At 34.8% G+C, this 18571-nt stretch overlaps 1 protein-coding gene across 1 annotated transcript in view; it reads left to right on the forward strand.

Moving 5' to 3' along the window:
- LOC145291527 (uncharacterized) overlaps positions 1-18571 on the forward strand; it is a 1250821-nt gene that overhangs the window by 100966 nt on the left and 1131284 nt on the right. The window contains exons 2-3 of the mRNA XM_080137518.1: positions 3374-3556; positions 16405-16466. Coding sequence (XP_079993644.1) covers positions 3374-3556; positions 16405-16466 — 245 coding nt within the window. The remainder of the gene's footprint in view (positions 1-3373; positions 3557-16404; positions 16467-18571) is intronic.

Raw genomic sequence — 18571 nt, forward strand, 5'->3', positions numbered from 1 at the left:
TTATCCTCGAGTGGCCTCTTGGCCTTGATAAGTGGTGATGCCTATGTAAAAAAAAAAAATGCTCCAGCCCCTGTCCTATCACTGTAGTGTTGCATATCCGTGCCTGTTTTACAGATATTTTAATAGAATGTGCTCTGAACTCGTTACACTTGTGCCCCATCGACCCATATATCCCTGACAAACTCGCTTAGCAACAAAATCTCACCCCTTCACTGAGGTCCTTAAATGCCAGAAAGCTTTCTACTCTAATAATTTTTTCATTCGAATAGCTAGATTTTGGAATTCTCTTCCTGCTACCTGCTTCCCTGACTGTACTGATATGCAGAAGTTTAAATGTATCGTAAACCACCATCTTGTTAATCTTTCCTAGGCATAGTCCCAAATAGTAGCCCCTTACATCCAAATGGGGATATACTTTGTTAAGGATGAACGTGAGTTAAAAAAATATATATATATATACTTTCTTAAAAATAACACTAAAACTTATTGCCACCAAACGTTGATTCATGGTGAAATTAATTCGTTAGATTAATCGGTTCTTGTCCAGAATTCTTCTTCTATTAATGAAAACAAAATAGAGAAAAATCTGTATGATGCATGAGGGTCGTATCCAAAGTAAGGTATCCTATTTATTTATTTTTTACAATGGAGTTACCACTTATCAAGGCACGAAAGCCACTTTTCAACTCCAAAACTAAAACGTTGAAAAGCTACGAAAACAAGTGTAGTATCATTAAAACAATCGACCTTTTGTGTTCCATTTATTTTTCTACATAGTCACCATCATTCTTAATACACTTTTTGCCAACCTCTTTTAATGCCTCAGTCTTAAATCGACGGACCCATCTTCTGACTGTGTTGACATCAACTGAATCGGATTAGTAAACGTTCAGCAGGCACCGATGAATGTTTATCAGTTCAATTTTTTTCTGTATGGAGGAATTCAATAACGCATCTCTACTCCTGACGCATATCTATGACAAGTGTTGCTTTCTTAGAGTATAACACTGTCAATATCTGCAACAGAGATGAATTTTTCAGGTCATGAATGCATAAGTTCAGTCATCATAACAATGCAATTTGCATCCCCTCTGATCCATTCGAGTGGAATAAAAAAAATAGGAGGCATTACTTTTGAACGCCTCTCGTACATACTTTACGAGGAAACGAAAATATTATAATTGTAATTAATCTTCTACTTGATCATAGTTCTAATTTGTTTTTATTTCACTAATTTTAGTGCGACACGTCAATACATCAAAATGTCTTTATTTGATGGATTTAAAATGCGATTTTTAGTTGTAAGCAATAAATTTTAGTTTTTTTCTTATTTGTTATTTTTATACATTTCTATTAATCTCTACTTATATATAAAAACACTTTGTATGTGTGTATGTGCGTATCTGTCTTCATTCCCTAGGGACTTCCAAACGACTGAGCCGATTTTTACACAAATATACTTTCTGTCTGAAAGTATTCTTAGATAGGTTTTGTATCAGAATGTCTCAGATAATATGCAAAACCGTTAATCGATAATCAAAAAATCTGATTAAAGAAAGAACAGTTCAATTTTACACAAAGTTAACAGCTTATAAAGCCTAGTATTACAAATGGATTTGAGAATTTTTGTTACCGCACAAGCAGAAGGGCCTGACATAATTAACAGTAGGTTCTTTAATAAGACAAGGGCGCGTTCGAAATGAATGTATCTGTTTAGAACACAATTGAAACATGATACTTGACTTTTGCATTTTAAACTTTAATTCAAGCCATTATATAAAACTATTTTTTTATAAAACTCAACAGTAGTTTTTTTTTTTTTTTTTTTTTTTTTAGACAGGGGTAAGCCCGAAATGAATGTTTCTATTTAGTGTACAACTGAATCGTGATACTTAACTTTTGAATTTCAAATTTTAATTCAAGCCATTTTTTTAAAACAACAGTAGGTTCTTTACAGTGCAATGTAGACTACAAATGTACTGTGGGCTACGTCAATGCGAGAAGGCATGTGAAGTTTCCTCTAAGTGCACAGAACAGGGTTCCCAACTAGAGCAGGTAATCAATCGATTTGATTGAAAATTGGACAATTTCATCAATTTCGATGACAACAAAAGTATGGTGTGAAATATTCACTGATCCTCATTCAATGGTGGGCAATGTCGGGCTCCTTGCTACTAGTTAATAAAATGATTCAATGTGCCTTAACGAAAGTTACGTATGTGCGAGAAATGTACACACACGAATTATTTTCTGGGATTTTTATCCATACAGAAAAGTTGAACTGTTTCTTGTAAATCACGTCCAACAATACAACCAAGACGAATAATACTAATTCAATATAACATGATAAATATTGGTCTTGTTAAAAAAAAAATTTTTTAATTTAAATTTTTAGTTTAATACATTTCGTTTAATATAAAAAAAAAGATTTGTTTTAGTTTTACTTTTGATTTTAATAAATATTCGACTAATCTTCTTATGTGTAAAATAGAGTGCAGTTTTTCCCTATACCGTTGACGTGTATAGCTTTCAAAGTAAAAGATACATATACAAATCTGTCAGCAACAATTTAGGCCAATTATCAGTTCGTGTTTAAAAATATATTTTAGTTTCCTTATCGATTTTTATATTGAATTCAATTGGTTTTTTGTTTTTGGTTTGTTAACAATTTCAGCGAGGAACGGTACTATTCATTTCTTACACTCTGCTAAGTTCTCAGCCTTTGACCAATAACGCCATAAAAATATAAAATAAATCTAATTAGAGTACATTTTCATATTAACCCGTGCATTAATCGCGACGTCAAGCGGCAAATGTTTTACAATCTTTTATAATTTCAGATTACAAATACTAAAAAAAAGAACAAAAAAAAAGAACAAAAAAAAAAAAGAACAGGTTTACTTTCTCATGGTGTTCTTAGAATATGCAAAACAAAATGGTTCTTGTCCAGAATTTCCTCCATATTTAAAAACAAAAAATACAGAAAAAATCTATATGATGTACGAAACGAAAAAATATTTTTTAAATTATGTAAATTGATGGTAGTTTTATTTTTTATAAAGAAAATCACTTTTAAGCAAGTGATAGGAACTCATTTGCATAACTGTAGTATGAAGCATTGCTTGGTTATCTCCCTTCGTTTCTTGATATAAAAATAAAACTACGATATTTTTGGAATATATTTTCGTTTCATAATTGGTATATACATCATACAGATTTTTCTTACATTTTGTTTTTATTTTTTAATATAGGGTGGTCTCTGAACAAAGACCGATTATTCTTTATGTAAAAAATATCTCGACGTAAATGTTTGAGTTGTTTAAGAAAAACTTTGTAAACTATAACACTCTTTTATTCTTTTGTCTTTTTCCAGCTACAACGAACATTTGTGTACAGCAACATCCAACATTGTAACAGTGAAAAATGCATCTTGCGAATCAAAGGAGTTTTTCGCCATGTTACTTCAAGGCTACGTCCCTTTGGTTAATGAATCCGGCCTTAATGCAAACAACTTGGGATTCTTAACCAATAAAAATAAACTATGCGTTTACCAAAAGTAAGTAATATTAACGTTATACTTCTGTCTTCTTATTCCACTGTCATATGCTAAAATAGATATTCAACTTTTTTTTAAAATTCTTATGGAAATTGCTCTAGACAAGACATGAAGCCACTTGATGTACGAAGCTAACAAGAACGAAAAATGATCATCAAAAACAAGAGATGCTTATAGATCTTAGTCTTGAATAGGAAGAAAACAGTGAGCGGGTAAAGAGTTCCACATTCTTGCAGTTCTGTGAAAGAACCTATTGGAATAGAAAGCTGTATTACAATGAGGTATCAAAACAGCGAATTGATGGAGATCACTAGACCAACGAGTCCAACGAGCTGGAACAAATGAAGCAAGAAAGATATTAGATATTTCTGAAGAGTACAGTCCATAATATTATTTATAAAAACGACTGCCACTAGCAATATCACGTGTGCAAGAAAGAAAGATTGTAGTGGGTGGAACCAACCAAATTATAAATACGTTTCTGCACTTTATCAAAAATTCTTAAACTGTTAATGAACTATATTTATGTTCACGAGTTTACAAATACATTAACATTGATTTCATCTTTAATTTCGTACATCTATTAATATAATAAAAATATAACTTTTGCTTTTTTGCAGATGTGGGTATGTGGTGAAGTATATTTCAGTTTCAGTTATCAGCCTGGCCTCGCCTAGTTGGGTCGTAGTGACAGTAACTCTGAAACGATCATTGTTGATCGTATTTTGAGTTGGCATGTGGCTGTCTAGGCAGGTCTAGGATTAGGTTTTTAAGTTATTATTGCTTTCCAGACTTACACACAACGCCTGTTATTCCTTAATGGTCACCCATCTAGTACTGGTCAGGCTCAATATCGCTTAACTTTGGTGAACTAACAAGAACCGGTGTGTCAACATGATTATGCGATATTCAAGGGAGATATATTATATCTTAGCGAATATGTGAAAAGTTTGTTTCATTCATCACGCTTATATTATCACCCTAATTAACAAACTGTTAATTAAATCAATAATACGAATCAATATTTTGAAATACTAATATATATATATATATATATATATATATATATATATATATATATATATATATATATATTAAAGAATGAAAAGGCACAACGATTTGTATGACTAATTTGTATAACTATTTTTAAACAGTTTATAATAAATTAATGTCTAGGTAAAAAGATTAGGGCTGATAAATTCCCATTGCTTTCTGTCCACTATCTCCATCTTGTGGCCAGTTACCCTGGTCTCTTGTGTAGAATCGTCCACCAAGTGTTGCTGCAACTGAAGTCAGTATTCCAGATTCCAGAGTTGGTGCTGTCTGCTACTTCAGCCTGCTGTCATTGCAGGAGATCAATAGATGACCGATCGTTGTCTGCCAATCTTCAAGAATCAAAGGAAGGGAATGGTGTCTTCTTGTTGGAAAAGATCTGCGAACAGACTTGCTCCATTTGATTTTATTGATCAGCCAAGACTACAGTTTGGCTGTGCCTAAACAGTTATTAGGAGGCACTGGTTAGACTTGAGCATCATGTGATGACCAGTGGACGAGACCACCTGCAAGTGACAGATGCGACTGTTTGGTTTGCAAATGTACTACACCTCTATAACACTCCATATAGCCAGGTATATCTAGCGGATAATAATTTGACAGAATGTATATGTAAAATCATGGAAAAGAATAATAAAGCAAATTAGGGAAAATTTTTCAGAACCATGACTTGAATCTATATTTCACCTAGAACAGACTTTATCAAGAATACAGTCTGAGTAACCGTCTTCAATATTTATATAGAAAGCGATTCAAAAATTGGTTGTCATAAATATAGATTCAGAAACACATATTTTTTTTTGTTTTTGTTTTTTCAATCCAATTAATTTGGCAAAAAAAATAAAGCAGACATATTTCAGTTTCCATGTATGAACAGTGTTAAAAATTTACACATTAAAAATTGCCACTGAAAAAATTTCTTGTGGTGTCCACATAGACTTCTTTCAAATGTAGAAGTCAATAATAGGTCGTGAGGAATATCGTAATGACCATTGAAGAGATTCCAGGCTAAAATGAGATTTTCAAGTTATTGACCAACATTCCTTAATGTAAACGTCTAACACACACGATGTGATAATGCCCGGTTCTATCAATGGGATGAATAAGAATCAAATGTAAAATAAGCCTGAGTCTGATGTTGCTACATACGCCGATAGAATCATACAAAAATTGACACCAAACAAGTATAAAAGCCATGGAGCAGAGAAGAAGAAACAAGAGCTCTCTGACAACTAATATGGAGGACGCGGTCGACATCCTGCGAATGTTGGTCTGTCTAATTTCAAATAACAGAATATACCAGATGTAAGATGTGGATTGTGTTTTTATTGACCAACAAGAAACAACTATAGTTGACAACTTTACCTACGTAGGATGTTCCATAAACAAGAAAGGTAGTATAGACTATGATTTGCAGTGCAGGATAGGAAAGGCTTTAGCAGCATTCAATCAGCTTTGCAAGATCTGAAAAAACAAAGACAGAAAATTTCACCCTTGGATATAAATTAAGGTTTCATAACTGCAACGTCTTGTCCACACGGCTATGTATGGATGTGAAACATGGCATCTAAAAATTAGCCAAGAGAAGAAATTAGAAGCGTTTGATTTCAAGTATCTTAAAAATTTTTAGATCTCGAATAAAGCGATCGAACTACCAAACAAGAAATCAGAAACTGCACGAGCCAACAGATGGTATCAATAATCTGCAAACGACGTGTGGAATGAACTCGGGCATAACTAGGGCTATGACAACAACATATTCTTTTCATTGTTTTGTCTCTCGAGTGTGTATCCGTTGATATCTTATATGCTTTTATATAGAGTGATGTGGTTCTCGGTTGATTAAGTGTTTGAACATGTCGGATACATAATCGAGTCAAAACAATGAAAAGAATATGCTGTTGTCATAGCCCTAGACATAACTTAGGACTGTCCCCAGATAAAATTGCTAATGAAGTGTTCCAATGGACCCTTGATGGAAAAAAGAAGAGCAAGAACAAAAATGATCTGGAAACGGACAAGTGATTTGATTGCAATACAAAAGAAGCTGTAGAGATGCTAAAAAAAAACGATATACTTTAACTGGTTCATGTGTCGAAGGATGTAGGTGTTCCTGTCTACGTCTAAATATATGTAAATATATGTGATCAGCACAAACCAAAGACTAAGCAGAGGAAGAAATGGACCACAAAGTAAATTAGATTAATATAGCATAATCGTGAAGTTATGTGATAGATTTTCTAAACAAGTTGTAGATAGTGATGCGGTGATAGGGATGAGGATCCAAAATGTGTGTGTATTTAAATTTATTTACTTCAGAGCAAATCTTTAATTGGAATATTAATGGGGAGGGGGTAGATCTTAATTTTCAGGACATCAAAGTTTGATATGTTATCGTGTGTCTATGTAATCAAACCTGATTAATTACTGTCATCCTCATCACTAGAATTGTTGATGATGAATTAATTTTAGAAAGTATTTTATTTTTACATTTCAATTGATGAATAAAGGTACATAAAAAACATTATCTATTTCTTTACAAATCAGCCTAAAGAAAAAATTAGATGCATTTGATTTCAAGAATCAAATGGAGAAGTCGAATTACCAACCAAGAACTCAGAGGCTACGAGAACCAACAGGTGGAATTATCAATAATCTGCAAAGAATGTGTTGGCTGGCTTGTACAGATCCTTAGATTGGCTTCATAGAGAATTGACCCCTGATGAAAAAAACAAAGAAAGGAAGTGAAACTTTACATCTTAAAATCGGCTTAAAGAAAAAGTTAGATTCGCTTGATTTCAAGTGCCTTATAAAAATTTGAGGGATCAAATGGAGTGATCGAACTACCAAACAAGAAATCAGAAACTACACGAACCAACAGGTGGTTTCATCAATAATCTGCAAACGATGTATAAACTAACGCAGACATAACTTGTGAAATTTGCTAACGAAGTGTTCTTATGGATTTCTGATAGAAAAAAAAAGAAGACCAAACATGATCTGGAAACAGACAAGTGATTTGATTGCAACGCAAAAGAAGCTGTAGAGATGCTGTGGATTTGGCTTCAAAGCAAAAACAATATACTTTAACTGGTTCATGTGTCAAAAGATGCAGGTGTTCCTATGTCTACGTCTAAATATATGTAAATATATGTGATCAGCACAAACCAAAGACTAAGCAGAGGAAGAAATGGACCACAAAGTAAATTAGATTAATATAACATAATCGTGAAGTTAGGTGATCGATTTTCTAAACAAGTTGTAGATAGTGATGCGGTGATAGGATGAGGATCCAAAATGTGTGTGTATTTAAATTTATTTACTTCAGAGCAAATCTTTAATTGGAATATTAATGGGGAGGGGGTAGATCTTAATTTTCAGGACATCAAAGTTTGATATGTTATCGTGTCTCTATGTAATCAAACCTGATTAATAACTGCCATCCTCATCACTAGAATTGTTGATAATGAATTAATTTTAGAAAGTATTTTATTTTTACATTTCAATTGATGAATAAAGGTACATAAAAAAAAAACATTATTTCTTTATCATTTTCTTGTTATGAGAGGATGGGAATGCTATTTATGGCAGCAGCATTCACGGTTGAATTAACTTTCTCTAAAAGAGGAAGTTTCACGGGAATATCGAGTTCATAAGCTGTCCCCAGTCGTGTGTATATACTAGTCAGGGAAAATTACAACATAATATTCATGCAGTTCTACTGACCAGGTTCAACATTGCTTAACCAGTGAATTAATGAGAATCGGTATGTCAACGTGCTTCTGCCGTATGACAGTAATAGTAGTAAAATATTATATACTCAGGCATGACAAAAGTAAATCGATAACACATCGTGCACAGTCTACATTCATCCAGGATGCTGTGTGTTCTATGAGAGGAGCCAGCTCAACCCATCCCGGGTGGATGTCGCCTCAAGTCTGTGTTCATCCTACAAAATAATGTTCACAATGGATTTCTTCTTTTACCATACACGGGCAAAGGCTGGATTAGTATGAAGCCACTAAAGGTTATGAAAGACTGATTTTCAGTGGAATGATGAAGAATATCATGAGAGGATTGAAAAGAATGAATGGAATGAATAAAATTTGATGACTTATAAGGAAAGTTTATAACAAGTGTTTGTTGACATTGGATTTGAAGATAATCATGTTGTATCTATCAGGGAAGTAACCATGTGGCAATGCGTTTCACATATACAAAGTTCTTGGAAAGAAGGCACACACAAAAAGAAGAAAGTAAAATGCTTTGCAGTTGAGATAATAAGACACGTTCCTAACAGCAAATGGAATTTCCTTGAGTTCATTTTTTAAAGAACTTCCCATCCATGGAACACATTTCCACAAGATTGCTTCTCTGAGGGCTGCAGCATGCTCATCTTCAAATGCAATGTCAATAAGCTAAATAATTTCTCTGAACTGTATGTGAGGAGGCACTGCTAGGTTTAGGTACCCTGAAGGTTAAGTCCCCTTACTGTAGACCTACCTCTCCACACACGATGGTGAAAGACCTGGTATTAACAGAATCCGCAATTCAGTACAAACATGCTGAGTAAAACACAAAGTGTAACCAGCCATTACTCTAAGAGTAATCTTTTCTTGTACTAGAGTTAAAGTCAACATGTACATCTAAGCCAACTCTGATCTAAGAACAGACGCTGAACGAATCTTCAATAGTCTAACCATTTTTATATAATACCTCCTTTATTACCTATTGTTTGAAGCTTTTGAAGACTTTCGTAATTATTTGTTTCTTTTTTTTTACAAGGAAGTCACCACTTATCAAGGCCCAGAGGCAACTCGGGGACAAGGGTTATTGTGTGTACAGTAATTAATGGGATAATATCGTAGTAATCGCTAGTAATGGAGATCTGATAAAGTGTCTTACTTAAGGGGGCGGTTCATCAGAAATTTGTTTATGTTGGACTTGAAGACATCCAAGTTGTAGTCAGGTGGGAACAGGCAAATGGAAGAGAGTTCCACAGGCGTGCACTTCTAAGAAAGAAGCTTTGTTCATGGAATCTACATCTTGATTTAGGCACAGATAAAGAGTAGGGAAAATTACTGACAGTGGTTTTAGCTAGATGGGTGTTTTTTGTGAAAGATTAGGAGGGGAGACCAGAGATTAGAGCTCAGACGAGCACTTGCCATGGAAGTAACGATAAAACAACGACAGGCTCGCAACGTCCCTTCTGTGGGAGAGAGGTTGCAGGGAAGAGAAAAAGGCATTCCCCACTAGGCTATGAAGTCTATTTTGTACTCTGTCAAGGCAGGATAAGCTGTTTTTAGCAGCTCCTGCCCAGATATAGCAGCAGTACTCCATCCTTGGACGTACTTGGCTTTTATATAGATAGAGAATTACATCAGCAGTGAGATATCTACTGGAGCGGTTTGATATTAAAAGGGGGTGACTAAGATATTAATAGGTTTGAATTGATTGAACAAGATCACATGGGATTGGATAGAAGATACTTGTGAGATAGTTAAATACTCATGACATGAAGCAGATATATGAAGATGATCACCATGGAAGAAAAGAATGGGCAGAGTAAAATGCTTGGAAATTATGATGGAACCCACAACCCGGCTGGTGTTGATGGTTTGCATGATTAATAAATCAATATTATAAATATTTGACGTCGTTTGTTTTCATCGATTCATCCATGTTGTCTAACCAGTATGGAAAAAAAAGAAGACTACAAAATGGTGATCCAAACCTGGTTCAAATGTGGAGTTTAGAATGAAGTCACCATGAAATAAGAATACTCAGCTAAATAAGAAAAGTCTTTGTGCTGAAGATTTTATGGAGCTAAACAGAAGAGATATTTAATAAGAATTCTGACAGAAAGGCTAAAGGCAGAATTTACAAATCATGGCAAATTTTTAAATGAATTTTATTTCAACGTAACATTCATTTCCCTTATTTTGTCCTTTAATCCTCACATTCCATGAGCTATGTTTCTGACAAACGGGAAAGAATTTTTGTTTACTGGATCAGAATCTATCCACATAAAACTTACCGTTAGCTAGTTTTGGACTATGAATTGGTATTTTCTTTTAGTTCAATACATTGAGTGGCTTTATGGATTGTCTGGAGCGATTTCTATTAAAAAAAATGTATTTATATATGTTTCCAAAGTTGTTATTATCCGAATGGTTGTTGAGGAAAAGCTGCTGTAAGCTTTTTAAATATCTGAAGCAGTAAATCGTATGAAAAAGCCTTTGACAACTAAGTCCATCCACTAACTTCTCATTCCTTAAATTAATTCTTAGTGTCAGATTTCTGAAAGTTGAAGGTTCAATCCTTACTGCAGACGATAGCAAAGGATGACACTATATTAACATTTTTACCGGATCCTGGCTGTTTTTTTACCTTGAAATAGTTTTTTAGCTACTTACATCAAATGGCTTCATGCTTTGTCTGACGTGATTTCCATAAACAAAGGACGCCGGATAGTGTGTCAAATGAATTAAGGTTTGTTTTTTTTGTTTGGATTCTTCAGATTATTGTTCTCATCTTAAGTGTCATTTTCATAATGTTTCGGTCAATCTAATCTCTAACCTTCTTTAGGTGTATCTTGCCGTGCAGGTGAGAATAGCAGTCTGAAAAATCCAAACAATATAAATAATCCTCATCTCAAAAAATTCAGAAACATAGTCTCGTTTTATGTCAAACAGAATTAAAAGCTCAAGTGTTGAGTCTCCATAGAGAACCTTCTGATGTGTTTGCGTCACTGTACTTTATACTGAATTTGTTCATGCTGATTAACAATTATCGGTTTTCGTGTCATGAGTTACAAAGGATCATTGGCATATCAACTCTTATTATATTGACTAGTTATGCAGAGTCACATTGCACACCTGTGATTTGAAGCAGCTGCTTCAGGCATAAATTATGAATATTTCTTCGCCCTTTATTGTCAACGTGTAATTCAAGTTTGCAGAAAAATAGCTTTTATATTTGTCTTTGTTAAAATTCTGTCACATAATTGTAATAGCTTCTTTTTAAAATATGCTAAAAATATAAGTCCATACAAATACAGACAAACACACACATCTTACATATATATATATATATATATATATATATATATATATATATATATATATATATATATATATATATAGTAAGTTATAAGATATATATGGCGATTAAGCTGCACTGAATATTCCGCGTTTCATCCACTCTAGGACTTCTCAGGCTTATGCGCATAAGCCTGAAGAGTCCTAGCTCTACCTACGTATTGAGCACTTTTGAAGTAAATACTTAAAGTTTACGCATAAATTTATACTTTCGTATATTAATTTTATGTGAGTAAACGAAGTAGTTAAGATCTCCAGCTATGGTATAGCTGGAAATGTCTTCTCAATTATTAAATCATTTCTCTCTGATAGGTTCATAAGAGTAGCAGTTGATGGGCAAAAATCAGAAGCTCACAGTATAAATGCTGGAGTCCCTCAGGGGTCCATCCTGGGCCCAACTCTTTTCCTGATCTACATTAATGATCTTCCAAATCACATCCTTACATCATTCGTAGACATTTTTGCTGACGACACTACCATCTATGGTAGCACATCTAAGACAATAAACGACCAAGTTCTCTCCGATTCTCTCTCCTCTGATCTTGATCACATTGTACAATGGGGAAAGGAGTGGCTGGTTACTTTTAATGCATCTAAAACCAAGCTTCTATCCTTGCATCATCAACGTTCTGATCCCCATCTGGCATCAATTAAAATGAATGGCTCTCGTCTTCAGGAGGCCTCAAGTTTTGACAGGCTTCTGGGCTTGACCTTTACTCCTGATCTTAAATGGAATACGTACATCAAATCCGTTGCCAAGACCGCTGGAAAAATGGTGGGATCCTTCTATCGATCCAGTAGATATCTCACTGCTGATGCAATTCTCTATCTATATAAGAGCCAGATACGTCCAAGGATGGAATACTGTTGCCACATATGGGCAGGAGCTGCTAAAAAAGACTTGTCCTACCTTGATAGGGTTCAAAATAGATTTTGTGGCCTGGTGGGAGATGTCCTTTTCTCTTCGCTGCAACCTCTGTCTCATACAAGAGATGTTGCGAGTTTGTCTCTGCTTTATCGTTATTTTCATGGAAAGTGTTCAACTGAGCTTCAATCTATGGTCCCCCTTCGCCAAACTTTCACAAGAAACACTAGACTAGCTGAAAACATTATCAATAATTTTCCCCACTCTTTATCTGTACCTAAACCTAAACATAGATTCCATGATCAAAGCTTCTTTCTTAGAACTTCACGCCTGTGGAATTGTCTTCCGTTTTTCTGCTTTCCAGCTGTCTATAATATGGTTGTCTTCAAGTCCAACGTGAACAAGTTTCTGATGAGCCGTTCCATATAAGTTAACAAATTTACCGAACTTCCATTACTATCAATTACTATATTGTCCTTTTGACTACTCTACACTCTTTAACCCTTATCCTTGAGTGGCCTATCGGCCTTGATAAGTGGTGACGCCTATGTAAAAAAAAATATATATATATATATATATATATATATATAGTAATTTATAAAATATATATGGCAATTAAGCTACACAGAATATTCCGCATTTCATCCATGCTAGGATTCATCAGGCTTATGCGAGGAGTTGTGGTTGTCTCGCATTTTTATATATGCACATTCTATTGAGTTTTTAGTTAGCCAATCAGCTTTCTAGTTTCCACTGCACCCTTCCTAATCAGCCAATGAGCAGGCACTTACAGGACAAACGCCCAGTTGACCTCCGGTTCACCCCTTCCTTTGTGTGTGCTATTTTAGCAGGGAGCATAGATATCTGGGCAGGAGCTGCTAAAAAAAGCTTATCCTGCCTTGACAGAGTACAAAATAGACTTCGTAACTTAGTTGGGAATTCCCTTTTCTCTTCCCTGCAACCTCTCTCCCACAAAAGAGACGTTGCAGCCTGTCTTTGTTTTATCGTTATTTTCATGGCAAGCGCTCGTCTAAGCTCCAATCTCTGGTCTCCCCTCGCCAATCTTTCACAAAAAACACCCGTCTATCTGAAATCACTGTCAATAATTTTCCCCACTCTTTATCTGTGCCTAAATCAAAACGTAGATTCCATGAACAAAACTTCTTTCTTAGAACTGCACGCCTGTGGAACTGTTCCGGTTGCCTGTTTCCCACCTGACTACAACTTGGATGTCTTCAAGTCCAACGAAAACAAGTTCCTGATGAGCCGTCTCCTTAATAATCCAATTTATCATATCTCCATTACTAATTATTACTACGATATTATCCCATTGATTACTGTACACCCTTATCCCCGAGTGGCTTCTGGGCCTTGATAAGTGGTGACTACCATGTAAAAAAAATATATATATTTTTATCAGTACAAATGTACATATCTTTTTATCGTCGTTAAATTTTGTCTTTTACTCTACAAAAGGAGCTTGTATGTTCAATCCTATCGCGAGTTGGGCAAGTTCGTGTGTGGCACAGGCAGTCTTTACCTCAACACAGGGCCCTGAACCGATAACATGGACTTGGTGGGGACTTACTTTAATTTTCAGTGAATTGTCTTTTCTCTGTGTGGGTGGGGGATAATGTTCTTTCCTTTTTATTGGTCCCCCGATTTATCGGAGAGGGACCTATGTTTTCAGTGTCGTCCGTGATTCCGGGGGACCACACACGTGTTGCTTGTTTTCTCTGGAGAATAAGGATTTTACTTTTAAACGGACCTTTTTTAGAGTTCACTTAATCGGCACAATCAATGTTTTTTATACAGGTTTTCATACCTTTTAAAATACGAATGGTCAGACTGGTTTTCGTCCAGGACGTAAATAAAATTGTCAATAGCATTTCAGGCTGTTTTGTGAGAATGCTATGTTACTTTCCATGGCTTGGTTTTTATTTGTTAAAGTTTGTAGCAATAAAACTGTTTTCTCTAGTTGCTTCAGTAGTAATTTTTTAAATCTTTCTTCCATTCTCTGTTGTAGTTCCAAGTGATATTTCTACAGCTGTGCCATAGTTTATTTGAAATCCCCCATGATTTCTTATTTTTCTCTTTTAATAAAAGAAAACTGTATATGGCTTTGAAATGTAAAAAATACTTTACGTTTTTCCACGTAGCCTTTTTTCCTAACGACTAACACAATGTAGATCTTGATGTCGAACGAAAAAAATCACTCAAATGATTCATGTTGTTCCAACATTTAATTTCCTCTTTGAGATAAAATACAAAAAAAAAAAAAAAAAAACGAAAATTGAGAAATTACTTTTTAATTTAACAAAAAATAAATCAACTTATGGATTTTTCATTTCTAACATTTTACCGATGAAACAATCTTATTCTTGTTTTTCTTTTTCTTTTTGTGTCCACAAAAAAAATCCTTCAGAATCTTGCAGAGTTCAGTGCAACTTGCAGACTTGCTTTCTGATCCTTAAAACGTATAGTCGTCCAGTTCTATGGTATTGAATCTCTGAATGATTGGTTGTTAGTGTTTTTGGAACACTATCTTGCTCGTTCGCAAGGTTAATGTTGTTGAGGTGGGTCGTGGTTAGTTCACATACCTTGCCGCCAGTTGTTGTCACCCTAGAAAATGGTCGTAAAGAAACACTCGAAGAGCGGGTTTAGGTAGAACAGAATATATTATAAAAGAAAGTGAATTCGAAGAAAACGTTGTCGGCATTTTCCGACTACTAATTAGGCAGTTTGTAGTCTCATATTGGGTTGCAATAATTCCCCAGAAGAGTATTAGATTCGTGTGTGTGGGGGGGGGGCTATAATGATTAGAAGAGTCCATTACGAGTAAATGGGTAAATCCCCATACCACACACACACACACACGCACACACACACACATATATATATATACATATATATATACACACATATATATATATATATATATATATATATATATATATATATATATATATATATATATATTTGTGGAGAGGAGGTTAAAAGAATAAGATCGATTCCTTAAGAATAGACATATCAGGATAATGCAAAGTTCAACAACATATAGAATATGAAGAAATAAAAAACGACAATATAAAAATATATACTAGTGCATATAGATTTATTTGTTTATTCAATAAAGATGTTATTAGGTTGGTGCAAAAATAATGTCGGCTTTTTTAAGTATATATATATATATATATATATATATATATATATATATATATATATATATATATATATATATATATATATATATATATCTGATAAAAAACGACATTATTTTGGCACCAACCTAATACATCAATTAAGGGTGTAGGATAAGTAAAATTCTTTATACCAAGGTGGTATTTTGACGCCTTATACTTCTCATCAGAAGAGGGGAGAAGATGCTAGATAACATATTGCAGATATATATATATATATATATATATATATATATATATATATATATATATATAGAGAGAGAGAGAGAGAGAGAGAGAGAGAGGGGGGGGATATCAGTTTTAAATAGATGGATTATTTTCGTATGTGTCCACGCACACAAATCATTAATGTGTAATTATAATAGGTATTAGTCATAGATTATATGGATTTCCTACATCCGAGAATATGGTGACACAAAATATAATAAAAATAATCACTTTTAAATAATTTATGAAATAATAGGATTTCTATTCGCTTTAAAAATATGATCTAATCTAGAATATGAATAAATATGAGAGGTTGAAAAAAAAGCCCAGAAAAATAATCGAATTGTGGAATAAGGATCTTGTGTTCATGTGATTCCATTTTTCTACGTTTTAATACGTTTTTTTTTTTTTTTTTTTTTTTAGGAAAACCATTATTAATGTTGAGAAATGCTGCAAAGGTTGGACAGGCCAGAACTGTGACAAACGTAAGTATTTTTTTTTTCAGTGTGATGAATTAATAACCACAAACAATATCAAATCGAACGAAAAATCAAATTTATTTGTCAAAACAAAATCTAACAAAGTGCAAGAAGCCATGTAAAAAAGACTGTTATGTTCTGAATAATATGGATGCTGCCCCTTATTTTAAAATTCAAAAATATTCAATTAAGTCTATAGCACACTAGACCTGATTAAGCAAGAGTTTTTGAAGGTTAGTTTCTTTTATCAATTTGAGACATTTTCTAGAATCAAGAATATGTAATGAATTTGGATCAAAATTGAAATAGGAATTCCAGACATACGGTTCAGTACCATATCAAAGTATATCAAAGGATTCTAGGCATAATGTTTATCATTATATCTAGGTTTTCCTAATTGACAAACATACAATGCGACTTTAAATCTGGGTATGCTAGGCATCGTCACTATCTTTTTTGGTAGGTTGTTCCTCAGAGCAAAAGCAGAGGTAGAGAATGCTGCCCAACTTTTATTGAGATAAAAACACATGACAGTCGTTTACGGGAGTGTGTGGTTTGTTTTGGGGACGTTTCCGGAATGGCTGTTACGTCCTGGGCACGGCAACCAGCTCCTCAGGTGTTAAACACGATTATATGATAAACACAATCCCTTTAGACCAAGGGATCGATACGTTATATGCATACCCCCATGAGTCTCCTTGCTGCTTTGGTTGCTTAAAGACTGGGTAGAAAGTACCAGTCAAAAATCCATCCTTAACAATCAGTCCGACAGGTGTGAGCCAGAAACTGTCCAGTACCTGTCGGACTGATTTACATTGTCTGAGTATCACCCAAGAGGTTCACCCTCCCAAGCCTTGCCACTCGGCTTTCGGGTGGAGTAAGTTTATTGCTTGCTGCCTGACGCGCCTCGACCGGGGAATGCCAACAGGGATGCTCAGGCAATTGTTACTAGGCAAGAGTATCCCTCCTTTAGGGGAGTTTGCTTGATACCCAACTTTCCAGACCTTGTGTCACATAATGCTGTGGTGGGCAGCATTTAAATATCAACGTTAACTGCTTAACGGGTCTCAGCGGCATTAGTTTTCATCATAATTAATTCTCCCGTGAGAATTAATTATCTGGACTGGGACTTTTGGTGTTGAAACTGAACGCTTGTAGGTATTGTACTTATGCCCCCCACCACCACCATCAAATATATCTTCTTGTATTTTAACATTTAAGAGGGAGTGTTTTTAAGAACTCGAGACTTGAGGCATGTAATCCATTGCAAACAGTTATTATTTACTCACTAGGAGTAGTCACACAGGCCATCGTCAAAAAATTTCTCTTTGAGAACAACTTGTGGTGTTCTCTGGAGTCTGGGTGACAACAAGTCTCCCCACACTGGGGGTTTTTACACAGGTCCTCATCAAATATTTCTCTTTGTCAACTTGTGGTGTTCCCTGGAGACTGAGTGAGGACCAGTCTTTCTAGTTTCCCAGTACTCTTCACTTCTTTCGATAAACTTTTCAAATGAATTGTGTTATTGCAACAGCCATTTATCATTGATTCCTTATTAATAGCGCCATTTGGTCTTCACTAGAATTTAGGTGGCAATAAGTTTCTCCAAAGTCCCGGTCCTCTTCGCACTCATCCAGTGAGAGTCTTAGTGCTTTCTTTTCTAGGTCTATTATTATTATTGGCTCACAAGGAGTTTTCACACAATCATCAATGATCTCTCCTTGAAAACAACCTGTGGTGTTTATTGGAAGCTGAGCGACGATCCCAGATTTCCAGTACTCTCCACTTCTTTCGATAAAATTTGCAAATAAATTTGCGTTATCGCAACAGTCGCTTACCATTGATTTCTTGCTGGCAGTGGTCATTGGTCTCCATTGGAATTTGAGTGCCAATAAGCCTCCCCAACGTCCCAGTTCTCTTTGCACTTGTCCAGCAGAGGTCTGGTCAGCGCCCTCTCCTCAGTCTTTCCATCCTCCTTGACCCTTCTTGGCTATTTGGCCTCACTCTTTTTTTTTTTGGCGGGGGGGGGGCAATAGAAGAGAATGGGGAGGGGGGATATAGAACTTATTATTATTATCTATATATTAATACAATAGCGTGTATGTTCTTTT

This window comes from Euprymna scolopes, chromosome 12 (genome assembly GCF_053919585.1).
Source record: "Euprymna scolopes isolate OS-2025 chromosome 12, ASM5391958v1, whole genome shotgun sequence".
NCBI lineage: Eukaryota > Metazoa > Mollusca > Cephalopoda > Sepiida > Sepiolidae > Euprymna > Euprymna scolopes.